We start from the raw sequence: 21,337 nt of genomic DNA, 5'->3' as shown, positions 1-21,337 counted from the left end.
TGCTCTCTCTTTATGGAGCAGTTATTTAATTATCACATAAGCAATTCATGTATGGAAGGTCAATTTTTAAGCCATACGAAAGAGCCAACAAGAAGGTTCAGCAGGTAAAGGTGACCTCCTGTTGGATGGAGAATTCATGGGTTCTGGAGAAAAGCCTAGGGTTATTATTTTATAAAGAAAACATCAAATTTTCATTTGCATATTTATTTGTATCTCCATAAATCAGTGAAGTTGTTTGTTTCTATCAGAGAAGCTTTTCTCCAGTGGACAGGAGATAATATAAAAGCATAACTGGTCAAAGTGTAGAGGCTAAATGTCTATAGTGTACTCAGCCCTAAATGAGATTCTACAGCACAGTCCTCCCTACCAGGCTCAGGGAACACCCCAGAAGAGAAAACAAGAAGGAATGCTGTAAAATAGTAGCTCCTGAACATGACAAATCCAATAAGCTAATGAACTCACAGGAATTATAGTGGCCTTCACATCACCTGTACAAGATCAAACCAGCCAACATGGCTGCATGAGGACGGAAGGGATAGTAAGGCTTCAGCTCAGCTGAGAAGTCATTTGCAGTTGATGGCTACTGAGGAGAGTCAGTATTTTTTCAGGGGTGTGGTCCCTGAGAAATTAACCATGCCCCAGCTTCAGTGGATAGCCTTACACCCCAAAAACACATGGGTAGCCCTAAAAGGGTACCAGGGTTCATGATACAAATGAAAGGAAGATCCTTCTTCCTAGGCAGGAAGATAATGTCAAGTTATTGATGGGTGACTGAGGCTTCATCTCTCTCTCTCTCTCTCTCTCTCTCTCTCTCTCTCTCTCTCTCTCTCTCTCTCTCTTTCTCTCTCTCTCTCTCTCTCTCTCTTGTGTTTTGGTAGGCATACAAAAGACATGGAATCAGGAAATGACTCTCAGCTTTCAGAATTCTTTCTTCTGGGATTCTCAGAGAATCAACCTCAAATTCAGCCTCTCATATTTGGACTGTTCCTCTCCATGTATCTAGTGACTGTCACTGGGAACCTACTCATCATCGTGGCCATCATTGTTGACTCCCACCTGCACACACCTATGTACATCTTCCTCTCTAATCTGTCCTTTGTGGACATCTGCTTCACTTCCACCACCGTCCCACAGATGTTGGTGAACATTCACACGCAGGGCAAGGTCATCACCTATGCAGGCTGCATCACCCAGATGTACTTCTTACTGCTTTTTTCAGGGTTAGATATCTTTCTGCTGACTGTGATGGCCTATGATCGCTATGTGGCCATCTGTCACCCCCTGCATTACATGAGCATCATGAACACAAGACGCTGTGGATTGCTGATTCTGGCATGCTGGATTATAGGTGTTTTGAATTCCTTGTTACATAGCTTTTTGGCGTTACGGCTGTCATTCTGCACAAACTTAGAAATCCCTCATTTTTTCTGTGAACTTAATCAAGTGGTACACCAGGCATGTTCTGACACCTTTCTTAATGATATGGTGATTTACATCACAGCTATGCTACTGGCTGTTGGCCCCCTCTCTGGTATCCTTTACTCCTACTCTAAGATAGTGTCCTCCATTCGTGCAATCTCTTCAGCTCAAGGGAAGTACAAAGCATTTTCCACCTGTGCATCTCACCTCTCAGTTGTCTCCTTATTTTATTGCACACTCCTAGGAGTGTACCTCAGTTCTGCTGTGACCCAAAACTCACATGCCACTGCAACAGCTTCATTGATGTATACTGTGGTCACCCCCATGCTGAACCCCTTCATCTACAGTCTGAGGAACAAAGACATAAAGACAGCTCTGAAAATCCTGTTAGGGAGTGTAACTAGAAGCAGATCAATAGATTCACCTTCATAAAGTGTCTGTTTTAGTAGTGCTTAAGGGCAATGGTTTGGATTGTCCACTGCAGTCCATTGATTAGACTGAATAACAAGAATTCAGTCATTTAACTCCTACAATTGCTCTCTCTTTTTTTGAGGAATAATTCTTATTGAATATATTCTTAATTTACATTTTAAATGTTATTCCCTTTCCTGGTTTCCTCCCTCCCAGAAAACCCCCCAACCCATCCTCCATCCCCCTGCCCCCATGAGGATTCCCCTCCACCCAACCTACTCCCACTTATCCCCCCATCCCCTTGATTTCCCCACACTGTGGCATCTATCAAGCCTTCATAGGACCAACGACCTCTCTTCCCACTGATGCCCAACAAGGCATTCCTCTGCCCCAAATGCGGCTGGAACCATGTGCATCACTTGGTTGATGGCTTAGTTCCTGGGAGCCCTGGGAGGGTTTGGTTGGCTGACATCATCATTCTATCCATTAGGCTGCAAACCCCTTCAGCTCCTCCAGTCTTCCCTCCAAATCCTCCATTGGGGACTCTGCGCTTAGTCCAATGATTGGCTGCTAGCATTTGCCTCTGTATCTGTAAGGCTCTAGCATGGTTTCTCAAGAGACAGCCATACCAGGCTCCTTTCAACAAGTACTTGTTGGCATCCACAATAGTGTCGGGGTTTGGCGACTGTTTATAGGGTGAATCCCCAGGTAGGACAGTCTGTGGATGGCCTTTCCTTCAGTCTCTGCCCCACACTTGGTCTCCATAATTGCTCCTGTGTGTATTTTGTTCCATTTCTCTGAAAAAGCGAAGCACCTACATTTTGGTCTTCCTTCTTCTTGAGCTTCATGTGGCTTGTGAATTGTATCTTGTTTATTCTGGGCTTTTGGGCTAATATCCACTTATCAGTGAGTGCATGCCATGTGTGTTCCCTTGTGACTTGGTTACCTCACTCAGGATGGCACATTCTAGTTCCATCCATTCGCCTAAGAATTTTATGAATTCTTTGTTTTTAATAGCTGAGTAGTACTCCATTATATAGTTTCTGTATCCATTCCTCTGTTGAAGGACATCTGGCTTCTTTCCAGCTTCTGGCTATTATAAATAGGGCTGCTATGAACAAAGTGGAACATGTGTCCTTATTACATGTTGGAGTATCTTCTGGGTATATGCCAAGGAGTGGTATAGCTGGGTCCTCAGGTAGTACTATGTCTAATTTCCTGAGGAACCACCAAACTGATTTCCAGAGTGATTTTACCAGCTTACAATCCCACCAGCAATGAAGGAGTGTTCTTTCTCCATAGCCTCACCAGCATCTGCTGTCCCCTGACTTTTTTATCTCAGCCATTCTGACTGGTGTGAGGTGGAATCTCATGGTTCTTTGATTTGTATCTCCCTAATAATTAAAGATACTGAACTTGTCTTTAGGTGCTTCACAGCCATTCGAGTTTCCTCAGTTGAGAATTCTCTGTTTTGCTCTGTCTTTTATATCACTGTGATGGTTTGTATATGCTTGGCCCAGTAGGTGTGTCACTGTGGGTGTGGGCTTTAAACCCTCCTCCTAGCTGCCTAGAAGTCAGTATTCTGCTAGCAGCCTGTAGATGAAGAAGTAGAACTCTCAGCTCCTCCTGAACCATGTCTGCCTGGATTTCCACCTTGGTGATAATGGATTGAACCTCTAAACCTATAATCCAGCCCCAATTAAATGCTGTCTTTATAAGACTTCCCTTGGTCATGGTGTCTGTTCACAGCAGTAAAACCCTAAGACAATCCTTTGTCATACAATTCAAGTTCTTCCTGTGCATTCTTTTTGTTATGTGTAATCCATGGTCATTTCCTACATTCTCCACATATTCTCATCTTTGGATCAGAAAGTTCTATTAATTGCTGCATTGTTTAAAGAATGACTGAGACTTCAGACCTCAATATAAAACCAGATCTACTGAATTTGATAGAAGAGAAAGTGGGAAAGAGCCATGAATTTATGGGCATAGGGGGAAATGTCCTAAACAGAGCTCCAACGGCTCAGGCTTTAAAATCAAGAATTGATAAATGGGACCTCATGAAATTAGAAAGCTTCTGTAAGGCAAAGGATATAGTCAGTAAGACAGATTGGCAACCTACAGATTGGAAAAAAAATTGTTCATCAACCCCACATCCAAAAGAAGGCTAATATCCAAAATATACAAAGAACTCAAGAAATTAATCACCAAAAAAGGAAACAACCCAATCAAAAAATGGGGTATAGAAACTGCACTGAGATTTCACAACTGAGGAATTTCAAATGGCTGAGAATCACCTAAAGAAATGTTCAAAGTCCTTAGTGATCAGAGAAATGCAAATCAAAAGGATGCTGAGATTCAGTCTTACATCAGTCCGAATGGAGTAAAGATTAAGACCTAAGATCAAAACCTCAGGTAACAACACATTTTGGAGAGGAAGTGGAGTGTGGGAAGCCACTTTATCCAGCGCTGTTGCAAGACGGCGCTGGTAACAACTATTTAGTCCATGCAAACAACTTTAACACACGTGCAGTTGGTAAACAACTTTAACACACGTGCAGTTGGTAAACAACTTTAACACACGTGCAGTATGGCTTTGCTATGACTCAACATTGGCATGCTAATGAGGTGAACCTTAGTTCTCCTATCACAATGCGACATGCCCCTAAGCGAGGGCTGCTGGGCTATGTAAGGGCGGCAAAAGACAGGTTCGGGGCCCCGTGTAGAAGAAGAAAAGGAAGGTCCTAAATAAAGTGCTGCAGAGAAGAACCTGGTCGTGTCGCATCTTTCCTTGCGGGACAAGGTTAGGCACCGACAGTTGGTGGCCCGTCCGGGGAAGGTTCAGAACTCTCAGCCTCAGGAGTGGTACCGAAAAGCTGTACAGTAAAGAGTGTCCGCAGAAGAATCCTGCAGAAGAATCCTGTTGCCGTGCGTCATTCTTGAGAGCCGATAGGCGCGCGACAGTGGAGAAAGAGGAACATTCCTCCACTGCTTCTGGGATTGAAAACTGGTGCAACCACTCTGGAAATCAATCTGGAGTTTCCTCAGACAATTGGAAATAGAACTACCTGAAGACCCAGCTATACCACTCTTGGGAATATACCCCAAAGACGCCCCACCATGCCACAGGGGCATGTGTTCCACTATGTTCATAGCAGCATTATTTGTGATAGCCAGAAGCTGGAAACAACCCAGATGTCCCTCGACAGAAGAATAGATACAGAAAATTTTGTTCATTCACACATTGTAATACTCCTTAGCTATCAAGAACGAGGATACCTGAGTTTTGCAGACAAATGGATGGAACTAGAAAATATCCTGATTGAGATAATTCAGATCCAAAAGGACATGCATGGTATGTTCTCACTAATAAGTGGATGTTAGCCAAAAAAGCAAAGCAAAGCAAAGCAAAACAAAACAAAAAATTCCAGAATACCCAAGATACAATCCACAGAACTCAAAAATGTCAACAAGCTGAAGTGCCCAAGTGAGGACACCTCAGTCCACTTAGGAGGGAGAACAAAGCTATCACAAGTGGGAAGAGAGGGAGGGACCTAGGAAGGAATGTGGGCAGGTGAAAGGGGGAGAGTGGAGGGGAGAGGGGAACCTTATCTAGTATTGGGAGAAGGAAAAGGTCTGAAGCCCCAAGGTCCAGCAGAAATAATGGAAGCAGGCAACCTTGGGAGGTTGCCGTAGGAGGTTGGGGGGACCCTCCAGAATGCACCAGAGTTCTGGGAGGTCAGAGACTCTCAGGACTAAGAGGGAGGGATCTTAGATGAAATGCTCAACAGTAGGGAGAGTAGGGAGAGAGAACTTGTAGAGCATACTGCCAGCAGGAACACAGGGCATTAAATGAGGGAGAGGGGAGCCATCCCATAGTCCTAAATCTGACCCATAATTAGCCATTAGGGAAATGCAAATCAAAACAACCCTGAGATTTCACCTCACACCAGTCAGAATGGCTAAGGTTAAAAACTCAGGAGACAGCAGGTGTTGGCGAGGATGTGGAGAAAGAGGAACACTCCTTCACTGCTGGTGGGGTTGTAAGATGGTACAGCCACTATGGAAATCAGTCTGGCCGTTCCTAAGAAAACTGGACATAACACTTCCGGAGGACCCTGCTATACCTCTGTGCGCATATACCCAGAGGATTCCCCAGCATGCAATAAGGACACATGCTCCACTATGTTCATAGCAGCCTTATTTATAATAGCTAGAAGCTGGAAAGAACCCAGATATCCCTCAATGGAGGAATGGATATAGAAAATGTGGTATATATACACAATGGAGTACTATTCAGCAAATAAAAACAATGAATTCATGAACTTTTTAGGCAAATGGATGGAACTGGAAAATATCATCCTAAGTGAGATAACGCAATCACAAAAGAATACACATGGAATGCAATCATTGATAAGTGGATATTAATTAGCCCTGAAGCTCTGAATACTGAAGCTACAATTAGCATATCAAATGATTCCCATGAAGAAGGAAGAAGAGGGCCCTAATCCTGGAAAGGCTTGATCCAGCATTATAGGGGAGTACCAGGACAGAGAAAAGGGAGGGGGTAAGATAGGAGAATGGATGGAGAAAAGAGGACTTATGGGACATATGGGGAGGGGGGAACTGGGAAAGAGGAAAGCTTTTGGATTGTAAACAAAGAATACAGAAAATAAAAATATATGTTAAAAAAAAAAGAATTACAGGTATTGAAAAGGAGAGGAGCCTGAGGAAAAAAAAGGTCCAGTGACAGTCCCAAAGTGGAATCCAGCTCCAGGGGAGGTCCCAAGGCCTGACACTGTTACTGAGGCTATGGAGCACTCACAAAAAGAGATCTAGCATGACTGCACTCCAGAAGTCCCATGAAGAAGTTGAAAGAGTCAGATGCAGATATTTACACCCAACCAATGGACAGAAGCTGTTGACCCTGGTGGTTCAGTTGGGGAAATCTGGAAGAAGCTGAAGAGGAGGGTGACCCTGTAGGAGGTCCAGCAGTCTCAATGAACCTGAACCCTCAAGATTTCTCAAACACTGGACCATCAGCCAGGCAGCATATGCCAACTGTTCTGAGGCCCCCAACAGCAGAGGACTGCTGGGTCTGGTTTAGTCAGAGAAGATGCACCAAACCCTCAAAAGACAGGAGACCCCAGGAAGTTTAGAGGTCAGGTGAGGTTGGGGGTGGGGGTGGGGGTGTGAGGACATCCTAATGGAGACAGGGGTGGGCAGGAGGTATGGAACATGGAACAGTCAGAGAGTGGACCAGGAGGGGAATAAAATCTGGAGTGTAAAATAAATTAAGGAAACTCCTAATGTGTATGAAACATTCAATAAAAAAGAGAAATGTCTTACATTTTAATAACAATAGAATTACCTATTGAGAAGGTTTTACTGTGCATGAGCTTTTCAGTGCTGTCATGAAAATAATTATAATAAAGAATATACCATCTCCATTTAGTTTTATGTTGGCTACTGGTCTGTGTTATATTGTTTTTACTTTGTTTAGGTATGGGCCTTGAATTCCTGATCTTTCCAAGACTTTTATCATGAAGGTGTGTTGGATTATGTCAAATGCTTTCTCAGCATCTAATGAAATGATCATGTGTTTTTCTGTCAGTTTGCTTGTGCAGTGTTTTATGTTGATGGATTTCTGCATCCCTGGGATAAAGCCTACTTGATCGTGACAGATGATCGTTTTGATGTGTTCTTAGATTCGATTTGCAGGAATTTTATTGAGTAATTTTGCATCGATATTTATAAGGGAAATTGGTTTGACATTCTCTTTCTTTGTTTGATCTTTGGTGGCCTAGGTATAAACATAATTGTGGTTTCATAGAATGAATTTGGTAATGTTCCTTCTGTTTCTATTTTGTGGAATTGTTTGAAGAGAATTGGTATTATGTCTTCTTTGATGGTCTGATAGAACTCTGCATTAAACCCATCTAGTCCTGGTCTTGTTTTGGTTGGGAGACTATTAATGACTGCTTCTATTTCATTAGGGTTATGGGACTGTTTAGATCTTGTGTCTGGTCCTGATATAACTTTGATACTTGCTATTTGTCTATACAATTGTCCATTTCATTCAGATTTTCCAGTTTTGTTGAGTATAGGCTTTTGTAGTAGGATCTGATGGTTTTTTTTTTTTTATTTCCTCAGTTTCTGTTGTTATGTTTCCCTTTTCATTTCTGACTTTGTTAATTTGAATACTGTCTCTGTACCCTCTAGTTAGGCTCACTAAAGGTTTATCTATCTTGTTGATTTTTCTCAAAGAATCAGCTCCTGGTTTGTTTGATTCTTTGTATAGTTCTTTTTGTTTTTATTTGGTTGATTTCAGCCCTGAGTTTGATTATCTCCTATCATCTACTCCTCTTGGGTGTTTTTGTTTCTTTTTGTTCTAGAGCTTTCATATGTGCTGTCAAGCTGCTAGTGTATGGTCTCTCCAGTTTCTTTTTGGAGGCACTCAGAGCTATGAGTTTTCCAGCCAGGTATTGGAGAGAAAGTGGAAAACTCCACTCCAAGCCTGGGAGTGAGAGCACCCCTGGGAGACCAGCCCTCTCCTGGAGGGACTAGTGCACAGAGGGATGTGGAATAGCCCTAGCTTCTTGGTGCTGATGGCAACTAAAATATTGCATTCAATTCACAGCTTTTCATAGGAACACAACAATATCACACCTACAAGAGGAAATGCACCTAAGAAGAGGTCAGAAGGGGTTGTAAATACCTCTGTTACATTGGTAGTTGGTCTATGCATCTTACATTGCATGGCACATAGTTATTTCCTTTTGCTATCCTCTCAGTGCATTGTCAGTCATCCCAGGCGAAAATTAGACTTCTGGGTAGGGACCACCTTTTTAGAAAAAATAAAGCCATCCAGACTGGGAATTTAGTATGTGCTACAGAAAAGCTTGAGATGGAAGGCAAGAGAATTTATGTAAGGTGACCATAGAGTCACTCCATCTCAGATAAAAGTTGGGAGTTGAGTGTTGCTGTTCATTTGTTGAAGAAGGTGTGCTGAACTGATGTCAAGACAAGACAATGCACTTGAGCCAGAGTCCCAGGAACATAACAAAGGAAGAGAAGAAGAAGTAAGGGGGCAAAATATGTCAATGTCATGTTTGCCATGCTTGGGTCTATTAGAGAGTGTTTCAGGGAAGACTGCTTTACAGTAGAAGTTGTGATTGCAAGTAATGAAATCCCTAAAGAGAGGGAAAATCATTCCTGTTGTAGTTTGATTCCTTTGCATGTTTATTTCTAATATTTAAAACTTCTTCTTGGAATGTGTCTAATTATGAGTTAGAAAAGAAATAGTTCTAGTGAACGAAAAGATGAAACAAATATCAGTCTGTAAGAGCTAAAGACTTACCAGCTCTGAGACACCTGCCCTTACTCTCTGAACTCGTCAGCATATTAAAACTCAAGGTAATTTAGATTTTGATATCTTATATAAAGTACAGCAGGAGGAAGGTCTTGAGAAAAAAATCAGAGAGGTGAATTGAACACAGTCCTTTGACCTCTATAGTTGGGCTTTGGCTCTGACTCTGGACATATCCTGCCATCCCCAGTTAACTTTGAGAAACCCTAAGAGCATCCTGGTTTCCCCTGGGGGCCTGCAGAGAGCCCAGGAACAGCCCAGCTTGGACCCTCTACCACCAATCCCTTGCTGGTCAGAATCAACCTGCAGTATAGCCAGCAGAGCGCTTGACCTGCCTCCAAGAGAAAACTTATGGGTCTGCAAAAGCATCCCGCTTCCCTGTGGATGCCTGCCAGGGCCCAGAAACAATCTGCTTGGAATCTGTGCCAGGGTCCACCGGAACAAGGTCAGCAGAGGTGAGTGGACACCAAACAAAAACTAAATAGAGAAATAATGAAGCTCACAGAGGATATGGAGGAGCTGAGCATTCTACATCTTCATCTGCAGGCTGCTAGCAGAATACTGACTTCCAGGCAGCTAGGAGGAGGGTTTAAAGCCCACACCCACAGTGACACACCTACTGGGCCGAGCATATACAAACTATCACAGTGATATAAAAGACAGAGCAAAACAGAGAATTGTCAATTGAGGAAACTCGAATGGCTGTGAAGCACCTAAAGACAAGTTCAGTATCCTTAATTATTAGGGAGATGCAAATCAAACAACCCTGAGATTCTACCTCATACCAGTCAGAATGGCTGAAATGAAAACTCAGGGGACAGCAGATGCTGGTAAGGCTATGGAGAAAGAGGAACACCCCTCCATTGCTGGTAGAATTGCAAGATGGTAAAATCACTCTGGAAATCAATTTGGTGGTTCCTCAGAAAATTAGACATAGTACTACCTGAGGACACAGCTATACTACTCCTTGGCATATACCCAGAAGATACTCCAACATGTAACAAGGACTCATGCTCCACTATGTTCATAGCAGACCTATTTATAATAGCCAGAAGCTGGAAAGAACCCAGGTGTCCTTCAACAAAGGAATGGATACAGAAAATGTGGTACACTTACACAATGGAGTACTACTCAGCTATTTAAAAAAATAAGAGTGGTTATTTTTATCCTAAGTCCTTGAACAACATAATAGCTATGTCATCATTTGTGATGGGGTGTGTATGTTTCCACAGCCAGTATCCTAAATCATCTCTCAGCTAAATCCCACTAAGTAGATGTCCAGGCCAGATGTCAAGAAATTCCCAAGCCAAACACTACTGGCTACAAATGCAGGAATCAGCCTAGACTGGACTATCTCATCATTATATTGTCTCATTGAAAACACTGACACTTTATTAAAACACTTCTTTTTAGCAATTCTTGTTGTATAGCAAAAGCTAACTCTTACAATAACCAATGGATGTGATGACAGCGTGATGTGCTGCTTTGGAGTTGTCTCTGAAATCAAAAGAAAATGTTCAGCATTTAGTTTGTAAATATGCTCAATATTTTGTATTTGGACATTGCAATATGATGATTATTTTAATAATAAAGAATTTTCATATTTAGTATAATAATAATAATAATAATAATAATAATAATAATAATGTCCTGAGCTAAGAGATAACTCAGATGTTAAGACTGCATGTTACATACTCCAGTTGACCTGAGTTTTGCTTCCAGTACTGAATTCAGGAGACCCACAATTGCCCATAACTCCAGCTCCAGATCTGAAACCATCTTCTGGATTTTGTGATCTATGCATGTAAATAAGCCCATAACTAGATGCATATATACAGTAATACCTTTTAAATGTATCAATGAGTGTTCAAAGAGTAGTTACTTTATATATGGCAGAATTCTTTTATATTTCAATTATAATGTTTATTGTATAAGAAAATGAGTCCTAGTAGTAAAATGTATGGTGTTTGTATTTATATTATTGTGCATAAGATCCACTACTTTAATAAGTTGATTCGGTGACCAGAGCAATCAACTTATTAAAATTTTCTCTTTCTCATTGACATGTGTTTGATAATATGTTTCTCACAATGACTATGGTGGGTGTTGTGGACACAGAACTGAAAAAAAATGAAGGCAAGGAGATTTCTTCCTGAGATGCAAAACACAGAAGTTTGTTAAAAATGCAGAGTCAGGGAAAGATATAGGAAGGCAGGAAGGGTCTGCACAACATCTGTCATCTACTACTATGTCAATACTACTTCACTGTCAGATGTGAGTCCACCACCAGTGGAAAGAACATAGAGGAGAAGCGCAGCATGTGACTATGTTTTAATAATATCTCAAGAAAAGCAACTTGATATTCCATCGTGTTCATATGAATTATTCATAAGTGAAAGGAGGCCTGGAGATGGTAAAAGCAGATTATGGGAAAATATGGGAATATGTTAAAAGACATGTGCAACATGAAAGAGGAAGAGATTGAGGGAAGCTACCTGGGCTATTAAAGATAACAATGGGTGGGCAAGGGAAGAAAGGGAAATCTACTAAAACATACTTTGCTTGAAATGCCATAATATGTGATAACTTGCATGCTAATTTAAAATAAAAATGTTTAAAAAGAAATCTGTGTCCCATGACAAAATGTAGATTTTTTAAAATATGTGTTATGTATAACTAAAACCAACTGTGAAAAAATGTCAAAGTTATAAAAAGGAAACTAATGAGATATTAGGAGAAACTGAATGCTTACACATGTCATAAAAATTTTGAAACCAAAGAAATGGAAACTGCAGCAAATACGTAGAAGTAAAACCTTGCTTTCTTCTTTTAATTCTCTGACAGTTTCATGTGTGTTTTGGTCATATGACCCCCTTCTTCAACTCTTCCCAGATCTAACTCTCCATTCCCTATCCAATCAAATTTGTGCCCTTTTATTTTGAAATCCTTTAAGACTAATTTTTTGCTGCTCAAATGGTCTTGTGTATGTGGAGTGCCACTGGAGATTGATCAACTTACCAACGTCTATACTCTTACACAAAAACTGCCTTTCCTTTTCCCAATAGCTAAAAATAATTACACTACTTAAGGGTAGAATTGAGTGCCACTTCCCCACTCTGTGCTCTGGTTTTGTTGAGCTTGAATTTACACAGATTTTAGGTATGCTGTTGCCACTTCTGTGAGTTCATATATACAGATGTCTTGCTGAGTCCAGGAGCTAATGTTCCTTTGTAGTCATCCACAGCTTCCGGCTCTTATATTCTTTCATTCGCTTTGGGAATGGGGATGGTATACACATTCAAGAGACAGAGAATTAGAAATTTCAAAATGTTTAGCCCTTAACATTTTTTGCTTTAAAATTTAAGACCCAGGACACTAATCACTTTTCTAGTTTCTCTTTCACAAAGTTCTTCTTCAAAGCCCTCTTGATATCGTTGTTCCTCAGACTATAGATGAAAGGGTTCAGCATTGGAGTGACCACAGTGTACATCAATGAAGTTACTGCAGTGGAGTGTGAGTTTTGGGTCACAGCAGAACTGAGGTACACTCCCAAGAGGGTGCAATAAAATAAGGAGACAACAGAAAGGTGAGACACACAGGTGGAAAACGCTTTGTACTTCCCCTTTGCTGAGGAGATTGCCCGTATAGAGGACACTATCTTGGAATAAGAGTAAAGAATGCCAATAAGACAGCCACCACCCAGCAGTGCAGCTAAAACATTCATGACCATATCATTTACAAAAGTGTCAGAACAGGCAAGGTGAACCAACATGCTAAGTTCACAGAAAAAATGTGGAATTTCCACATCCGTACAGAAGGAAAGCTGCAGCACAAGGAGGCTTTGCAATGAAGAATTCAGGGAACTTGTGATCCAAGACACAAGAATTAGTGACATACACAGCCGAGGTGTCATAATGCTCGTATAGCGCAGGGGGTGACAGATGGCCACAAACCGGTCATAAGCCATGACAGCTAAGAGGAAGTTATCCAGCCCTACAAATAATGCAAAACAATAAATTTGCATGACGCAGCCTTCATAAGTGATGGCCTTGCGGTGTGCATGAACATTGACCAGCATCTTTGGGATAGTAGTAGAGGTTAGGCAGATGTCCACAAAGGACAGGTTGCAAAGGAAGAAGTACATAGCTGTATGCAAGTGGAAGTCTGAGGCTGTGGCCAGGATGATGATAAGATTCCCCAAAACAGTCACAAGGTACATGGAAAGGAACAGCCAATAGATGAGGGGCTGCAGCTCTGTGTTCTCTGAAAGTCCCAGGAGGAGAAAGTGCAAATTCTGAGTATCATTTTGTTGTTTCATGTGCTAAAAGTAACTCCTGGAAAAGACAGAAATAACATGACTGCTTCTTGGCATGCACAGTCATACCAAATGTAGCAAACAGTGGAATAAATTCACGTAAACAATGAAGTTCTTAAGTGTTAAATGTAAGAAAGAAAAGGATCACAATGGCTGAAGAATTCAGAGATGATTACAGAATGATCCTCTTCATTGCCAAAAGCAGAGAGCTAATATATTCAAAGTAATGTTTGTAATGTTCTATTGTACTTATTTGTCTATAGTCATGACAATATCTTATTTGTGAGGTGTATGTATATGTATGTATGCATTATGGGGCTGTGTCTGTAGCATAGGTCACAATGATTGGACTGCAAGAGTCTGCAATATATTTCACCTTATCTCACTGCAAATATTACAAATGCAGGTTTCCAGACTCCAGTAGAACTGCTTTTAGCTGAAGCAATGGAGTTAGGACAAACTTGAAGAATCCTTTGTGCTTGGAATGTCTTAACATTTCAGCATCATGCAATTTTCTTACTTGTTCCTTATATCAAGCTTTGCACCCATTGTACAAAAATATAACATCTATAAACATAATAAAAACTTGTAGGCCTATAAAATATGGGCATAGGGACCAGAATGGCTGAATCAATCACAAAAGGCAAAACTAATTTTAAAGAAAAATGAGAGAAAAAAGCTACTAAGAACACAAAAAGCTGTTATTACTAATAACATAGTAGACCTTCCCAGGATAAGAAACTGCAGGGTGGTTGATATAAATTGCCAAGAGAGTGCATTACCCCAAATTTAGAACATTCCATCTATCTGCCTTAAATGCATATGTATATACACTAAAAGATAAAAACATTCCATCTATCTGCCTTAAATGCATATGTATATACACTAAAAGATAAAAACAACAAGAGAAACAAAACAAAACAAAACAAAAAGCAAACCTCCACCTCTCAATTCTTTGAAAAGAATGAAAGGACAAAAAATTTTTGGTCTCAATAAAATCAGAGGATTTGTGCAAACAGTTGGAACTTTACAAATGTGGGTAAAGAGGCCAACAAATCCCCAAATCTATCTAGTGCCAGTGGTAAGGGAAGAATTAAAGTATGAAGTCCTTGGATTGTCCCTTTTATCTATCACAAGGAATGTTACATGTAAATTCCTAGTGTGACCGAAGACATTGGACAATGAATGTCTCACAAGTGTCTGTGTTTCAAGGTAGAATTTGTGAACAATAAACCAATAGACTGATGTTTGTACTAGTATGGCAATAGGTTAAACTATGAAGCATGTTTCCAAAAAACTTTCAAAACCTTCTTTATTTCACTGAATATACATCTGCATCCAGGGGTCACAGTTCCTGCTCCACAATTGCAAAAGCCTGCTTTCCGTGTAATCTATCATAATTGTATGGGAAACATTTTTCTACTACATCTCCATTCATTCTGATGCAATCATTTCCCCCCATTTGCATCAAATAATAAAAAGTTACCCATGCATTACAGATTCTAAAAGTAACTTGTTTCTTAATTCCTTAAATAAGTTTTCAATAAGTTATTGAAGTAAGCAAGACAAAGCAAGATAAAACAGATCTCCCACCTCTCAGCCCCACAGTATGCTGGTTGGCATTTGGGGGGCATCAGGCACATTTTGTCATCTTCCACTCTTCATGCACCATCATTCCTGATGTGCCTACTAGGTCTCAGACTCAGGTGGATGGGTTCTCTGTGAAGGTCCCCGTATAGAGGTCTTGATTTGTTCTTGGATGGCTTTCTGAAGTTATGCTCCAGAAAAAACCTTTGAGAATGAATACAGTATTAGTCTCTAAGTCACGGGTAGATTGCAAATGGAAATAGTTTAACCTGTCCATCTGAGAATTCTCTCCTGTGAGGACAATGCGTGATATTGTTATTTTTTCCTGAATGCTCATTACTTGCAATTCCAACCTCTAAGCAAGTAACCGAGTTCCCTGTGGAATGCTGGTCTTAGCATAAAAGAACATTTCTGGCTCATGTTATATTCCCGTGAGACTTGTTGAGAAACTGGTGAATCCAGGCCTTATTACTACTCCTTCTCCAATCTGCTTTTCTGAAAGCTAACTCCCTTAGCAAATTTTCATAACCCTCGTTTTGTCTTCAAAGTGTTTTTCAGGTTGAACTTCTTGAATTTGGTGGGTTTTCTGGAATCCTCAGGGCTTAAAGTGTGGATAATGCACATCCTCATAGACTGTCTTCATCAAGGGAAAGAAACATCATTATTAAAGTATGAGAAGCTGCTAAATGTTCAGGTCTCTCAGTCTCTGTACAATGTCTGGAATTGGTCTGTGCTTTTTTATATCTGCTGCAGGAGGAAGGCTTTGGATGATGGGTGAGCAAGGCACTGATCTTTGAGTACAGCAAACCATCCTTAGAAATCATTTTATTGCTAAAGCCCTTTCGTGGAACAGTACTGTAGAAATGGTAATATCCTGGGTCGCATGGGTGTTTACTTGGGACCCATTTGTCAGACAACTTGATTAGATGCAACCCATTATTAGTATTGGAAGTGTCATTTAGTCACAGGAGATGTCCAGGTTGGGCTCTGTCTCTCCTGTTCTCCTGTTATTTGGAGATTTCATTTAGATTAACTTCCTGATTAAATATATTTTAATAAGTGTCTGCTGTATCAGGTTTCCATATATGCGCCTCAAATGGCCCTTGGTTTTAAATGTTCATCCCTATATTACCTCCCTCGCTGCTTCTTTTCCACCTCTTTGATATAAGAGTTCCAGTCCTACCCTTCATCCACCCATAGGTAACTATTCTATTCCCTCTCCCTAGGGAAATCCCTCCCTCCCCAATAATACTTACTCTACACTTAGCCTCTGTGGCTTTACAGACTGAGACTGATGACCATAGACTTAGCAGCTAATATATATATATATAAGCAAATGCAAACCCATCTGGGCCTGGGTTAACCTCACTCATGCTGATTACATCTAGCTCCATCCATTTACCTGAATATTTTATTTTTTTAGACTGTTGAATAATATTCCACTGTGTAAATTGCCACATTTCCTTTGTCCATAAATCCCACTAATGGGCATAGAGATTGTTTACAACCTCTGACTATTACAAATACAGCAGTGATGATCATGGTGGAGCAAATGTCTCTGTAGGATGCTGACGTATCCTTTGGGCATATGCCCAAGAGTAGTATAGTTGGATATTGAAGTAAATCCAGTCCCATCTTCCTGAGGAATCACCACACTGAGTTCTACAACAGCAGAACAAGTTTTCAGGCCCACCATTAAAGGATGGAGTCCCCTCACTATGCATGCTTGCCAGCATTAACTGTCACTTATTCGGTTGATCACAGCCATTCTGACATATGTAAGATGGAATTTTGAAGTACTTTTGATTTGCATTTTCCTTCTAAGAATGTTAAACATTTCTTTAAGTGCTTCTCAGTCATTTCGGTTTCCTCTTTAGAGAATTCCATGGTTTTTTTAATATTTTTATTTTGTATATTCTTTGTTTACATTCCAAATGATTTCCCCTTTCCCGGATCCCCCCTCCCCATATGTCCCATAAACCTTCTTCTCTCCACCCATTCTCCAATCTCCTCCCTCCTTTTTCTCTATCCTTATATTCCCCTCCAATGCTAGATCAATCCTTTCCAGGATCAGGACCTTCTCCATACTTCTTCATGGGAGTCATTTGTTATGCGATTTGTGCCTTGGGTATTCAGGGGTTCTGGGCTAATTAATATCCACTTATCAGAGATTGCATTCCATGTGTATTCTTTTGTGACTGGGTTACCTCACTTAGGATGATATTTTCCAGATCAAACCATTTGCCTAAAAATTTTGTGAATTCATTGTTTCTAATTGCTGAGTAGTATTCCATTCCCTGTTTAGGTCTGTTGTTGGGCATCGGTGAGCTTAGTTCAACACTCCCAGCTGAGCTGTTTGCACAGATTTCCTGAGAGCAGAACATCCTGCAGCATAGCTTGATTTCTGTTTTCCTGCCCAGTGTGGTAGGGACTTCCCAGGTGCCTGACCTATGGCTAGGACTGTTTTTTCCTGTTCCCGTCCCTGGCCTCTAGTATATATTGATGGTCCCTCAGTAAAGCTTTGGCATTCTCCTTATTGAATGACCCGAGTCTGTGTCTTCTGTCAATCCCCCAGGCCTATGCCTGATACTTGGTACTGTGGTAGCACAGGCACTGGCAGTCTGTACCCTCATGAGGTCCAGTTTTGTTTTTGTTTGTTTTTGTTGTTGTCGTCGTTGTTGAATTTTTTATATATTTGGGCTATTAACCCTCTATTTGTTGTCGAGTTGATAAAAAAAAAAATTCCATTCTGTAGCCTGACATTTTGTCCAAGGTCATACAGAAAGACTGCTGTTTCAAGAGGTGTCATTGTATTAAATGTTCCTACTACCTGTGCTAATGACATAGTTCAGGACATAGTGCTTTCCTGTGCCAGTGAGTTCAAGATTATTCCTCACTTTCTCTTGTATCAAGTTCAGTGTATCTGGTTTAACAATTGAGATAATTTATCCAATTAGAGTTGAATTTTGTGCAGTGTGATAAGTATGGATCTATTTGCATATTTATATATAGCCGTGAAGTTTGACTGGCACCAATTTTTTAAGATGCTGTCTTTTATTTCAGTGTGTATTTCTCACTTTTTTAATAAAAAAATTAGGTGTTCATAGATATGTACATTGATGTCTGTGTTTTCAATTCAGTTCCATTGATCAATATGCATGTTTTTGTTACAACAAACTACTGGTGTTCATGCATTTGTGTGCGTGTTTGTGTGTGTGTGTGTGTGTGTATTTACTATAGCTCTGTAGTATGATTTAAAATTGTGGATGATGATACCTCAGGAGATCTTTTACAATTCAATATTGTTCAACCTATCCTGTTTTGCTTGTTTTGTTTTGCTTTGTTTTCTGTTTTCTGTTTCACTATCAAGCTGATAATTTTCCTTTCAACTTCTGTGAAAAATTTTTGGGATTTTGATGCAGTTGTCTAAAATCTGTGGACTTCTGTTGGTGGGATGGACATTTTTATTATATTAATCCTACTGATCTATGAATACAAAATTCTTTCTGACTGTTGATATCTTCTTCAAATTCTTTCTTCAATATCTTACATTTTTCATGCAAGGCTTAGAGTTATCCCAATATATTTTATATTTTTAGAGGATAATGTTGAAGCTATTGCTTCTTGATTAATTTCTCATTCCATCCATCATTTGTATATAAGGAAGGCTACTGGTATTTGGTGTTAATTTCATTCTCTTGTATACTTGGTTAGTGTTTCTTAGCTGCAGTAGTTTATGGTAGAAACTATAGAGTCATTTATATGTGCTGTAAAAGTATCTGAAAATAAGGATATTTTGATCTCTTTCATTGCTGTTTGTATTCCTTTGAGCTCCTTCTTTTGTCTTATTGATCTACCTAAGCCTTTGTACTTGTTGGTTTGTGTCATCTTGATACAAACTAGTCATCAGAGAGAGAAACTGCTTCTATGAGATACACCTGTATAGCATTTTCTCAATTAGTGATCAATGAATGAGGTCTTAGCCCCTTATGGGTAGTGCTATCCCAGAGCTGGTGGTACTGGGTTCTACAAAAAAGTAGGTTGAACAAGTTATGTGAAGTTAGTTGCATAGTACTCCTCCATAGCCTCTGCATAAGATGCTGCCTCCAGGCTCCAGCCCAGATTGATTTTTTGTCTTGATGTCCTTCAATGGTGGATTTTGATATGGAAGTGTAAAAAAAATAAACCCTTTCCTTTCCTACTTATTTTTTGTTCATGGTGTTTGTTCACAGCAACAGAAACCTTAAGACAGACTTCCAGTATTGGATTGAATAGATACAAACAGATTGGTCAACCTTGTCTTGTTCCTGATTTTAGTAGAAATGATTTGAATTTCCATTTAGGTTGATGTTGGCTTGTGATAAACTGCCTTTATTATGTTGATCTATGTTCTTTGTATCCTTAATCTCTCCAGGACTTATATCATGAAAGAGTGTCAGATATGAAGTCCTTTTCTACATCTAATGAAATGATCTTGTGGTTTTTATATTTCACTCTGTTTACATGGTGGATTACATTTATTGTGTTACATGCATTAACCCATTCCTGTGAAGTTGTCACAGAAGCCTTCAATGTCTTCAGCTCTAAGCACTAATTCTTTACTAAAATATTTTTGTATATTTTGTTTTTTTCCTTCTCCAACTCATCTGGTCCATTCCCCATATTCCATGTCACCAAACTTTGTTTTCTCATTCTCTATATCTCTCAAATAAACAAATAACAATAACAAATATAAAAAAAGCAAGAAACCAAGAAAACCTCACAAAAATATAAAACTAAGTTAACATCTTTGTGCTTAGCATGCTTTTGGACTCTCCTAAGTCTGCAGCCTAGATGGAGAAGTATATGAGAGAGTCCGACCCCTGGCTAACTGTGGATGACTGTAATGGTGCCTTTACCAAGGGTAAAATAGGTGGTGCTATCCTTCCAGATATCGAAAGGTTTGGAAATTCTCCAGTGGAAGTAAACCAGAAACTATGAGGGGTGGTTATAGTTCCACAATTGAAAGGTAGCTTTATAGTTTGGGGAGGAGTTTTGCCATGATTGACTGTCTGGAACTCTATCACCAGTGGTGCCTCAATAGCAACTATCCTGTGAACAAGAAAAGGACTGGTGGCCATGGTTGACTCAGCTTCGATGGGTGGCATTCTCCTTAATTTAATTGAAGGAGGTGATACCTTGTTGACAAGACTTGTCTTTGTACAGTTTGCCAACATAGTATAACTTTCTGAAGGCCACTTCCAGTTGCCTTCAAGCCAGTTACCCATCCTTACTCTTTGAAGACTACTACTGGTAGGACTTCATTCCTGTTTCTGAATGGACTGTAGTTCAGGAGTGTTTCAGAAAACCAAGGTGGAATCATACAGACTCATTCTGTACCTGCCTTAGTAGTGTGATGTTTGTCAGTCCACTTATACTATAAATTCTTTAATGTTGTGCCTGTGTACTTCCTTGTGTGTAGATAACAACTGAAATTAATTCATTAAACTACTGATGTAATAAGCTGTTTCCAGTGTTCAGAGCTGGTGAATTATACTCTAGAGTATTTGAGTCACTCCCACCCAAATAAAGACAGACAAAAGACCAATAAGAAAAAAAATGTCCCCCCAAAGCAAAACAAAAACAGAAAAGTCCACAAAACACCATTGAGTTTGTGTTGGCCAGCTACTCCTGGGCATGGGACCTGTCCTGGAGTGCCACTCCATTGGAGAAAACTGATTTCCCCTTTCCCAGTTGGTATCAATTACAAACAGCTCCTTGGTTACTGTGTCCACTTACCCTTCTCAGTGTTGGGATTCCATCTGACTTGAACCTGTGCAAGTAAGTCTTGTGTGTGCTGTCAGTCTCTCTGAATTCATATTTGCATCAGTCTTGTTGTGTCTGAAAGACAGTTTCCTTAGAGCCATCCAATTATCTTTAATTTCCTCAATTTTCCTTTGAGAAAGTCTGTTCTTCCTGTGATGTTTTAGTGTTGAGACTCTCAAAAGATTTTATATTTTTAATATCCAGTATTTCAGCTAGTGTCTCTTCAATATTATCTTATTTTTTTTATAGTTATTTCAATAGGTTAAGGTTTCTCTTGAGCTTACACTTTTCAAAAATATTTAAATTTGCACATAAAGTTCTTTCTTTACTTTCATTGGGTATCATTATTGGAAAATTCATAATTCGTAGAGATTTGCCTTTTCATAGAAATTGTAGTTTTTATATTGGGATGTGTATATCTACACTTAGGT

General features: G+C 39.9%; 2 protein-coding genes across 2 annotated transcripts; one reads left to right on the top strand and one right to left on the bottom strand.

Moving 5' to 3' along the window:
- Positions 1 to 891: 891 nt before the first annotated feature.
- LOC127670856 (olfactory receptor 7A17-like) lies at positions 892 to 1,851 on the top strand. Its single transcript, XM_052165409.1, has one exon. It carries the CDS (start codon positions 892 to 894, stop codon positions 1,849 to 1,851), a length of 960 nt encoding a protein of 319 aa, XP_052021369.1.
- Positions 1,852 to 12,578: 10,727 nt separating this feature from the next.
- LOC127670953 (olfactory receptor 1073) lies at positions 12,579 to 13,517 on the bottom strand. Its single transcript, XM_052165563.1, has one exon. It carries the CDS (start codon positions 13,515 to 13,517, stop codon positions 12,579 to 12,581), a length of 939 nt encoding a protein of 312 aa, XP_052021523.1.
- Positions 13,518 to 21,337: the final 7,820 nt, after the last annotated feature.

Source organism: Apodemus sylvaticus, chromosome 20 (assembly GCF_947179515.1).
Source record: "Apodemus sylvaticus chromosome 20, mApoSyl1.1, whole genome shotgun sequence".
Taxonomy (NCBI): Eukaryota; Metazoa; Chordata; class Mammalia; order Rodentia; family Muridae; genus Apodemus; species Apodemus sylvaticus.
Note: the sequence above shows the minus strand (reverse complement) of the source record. Positions and strands in the feature narration are given on the sequence as shown.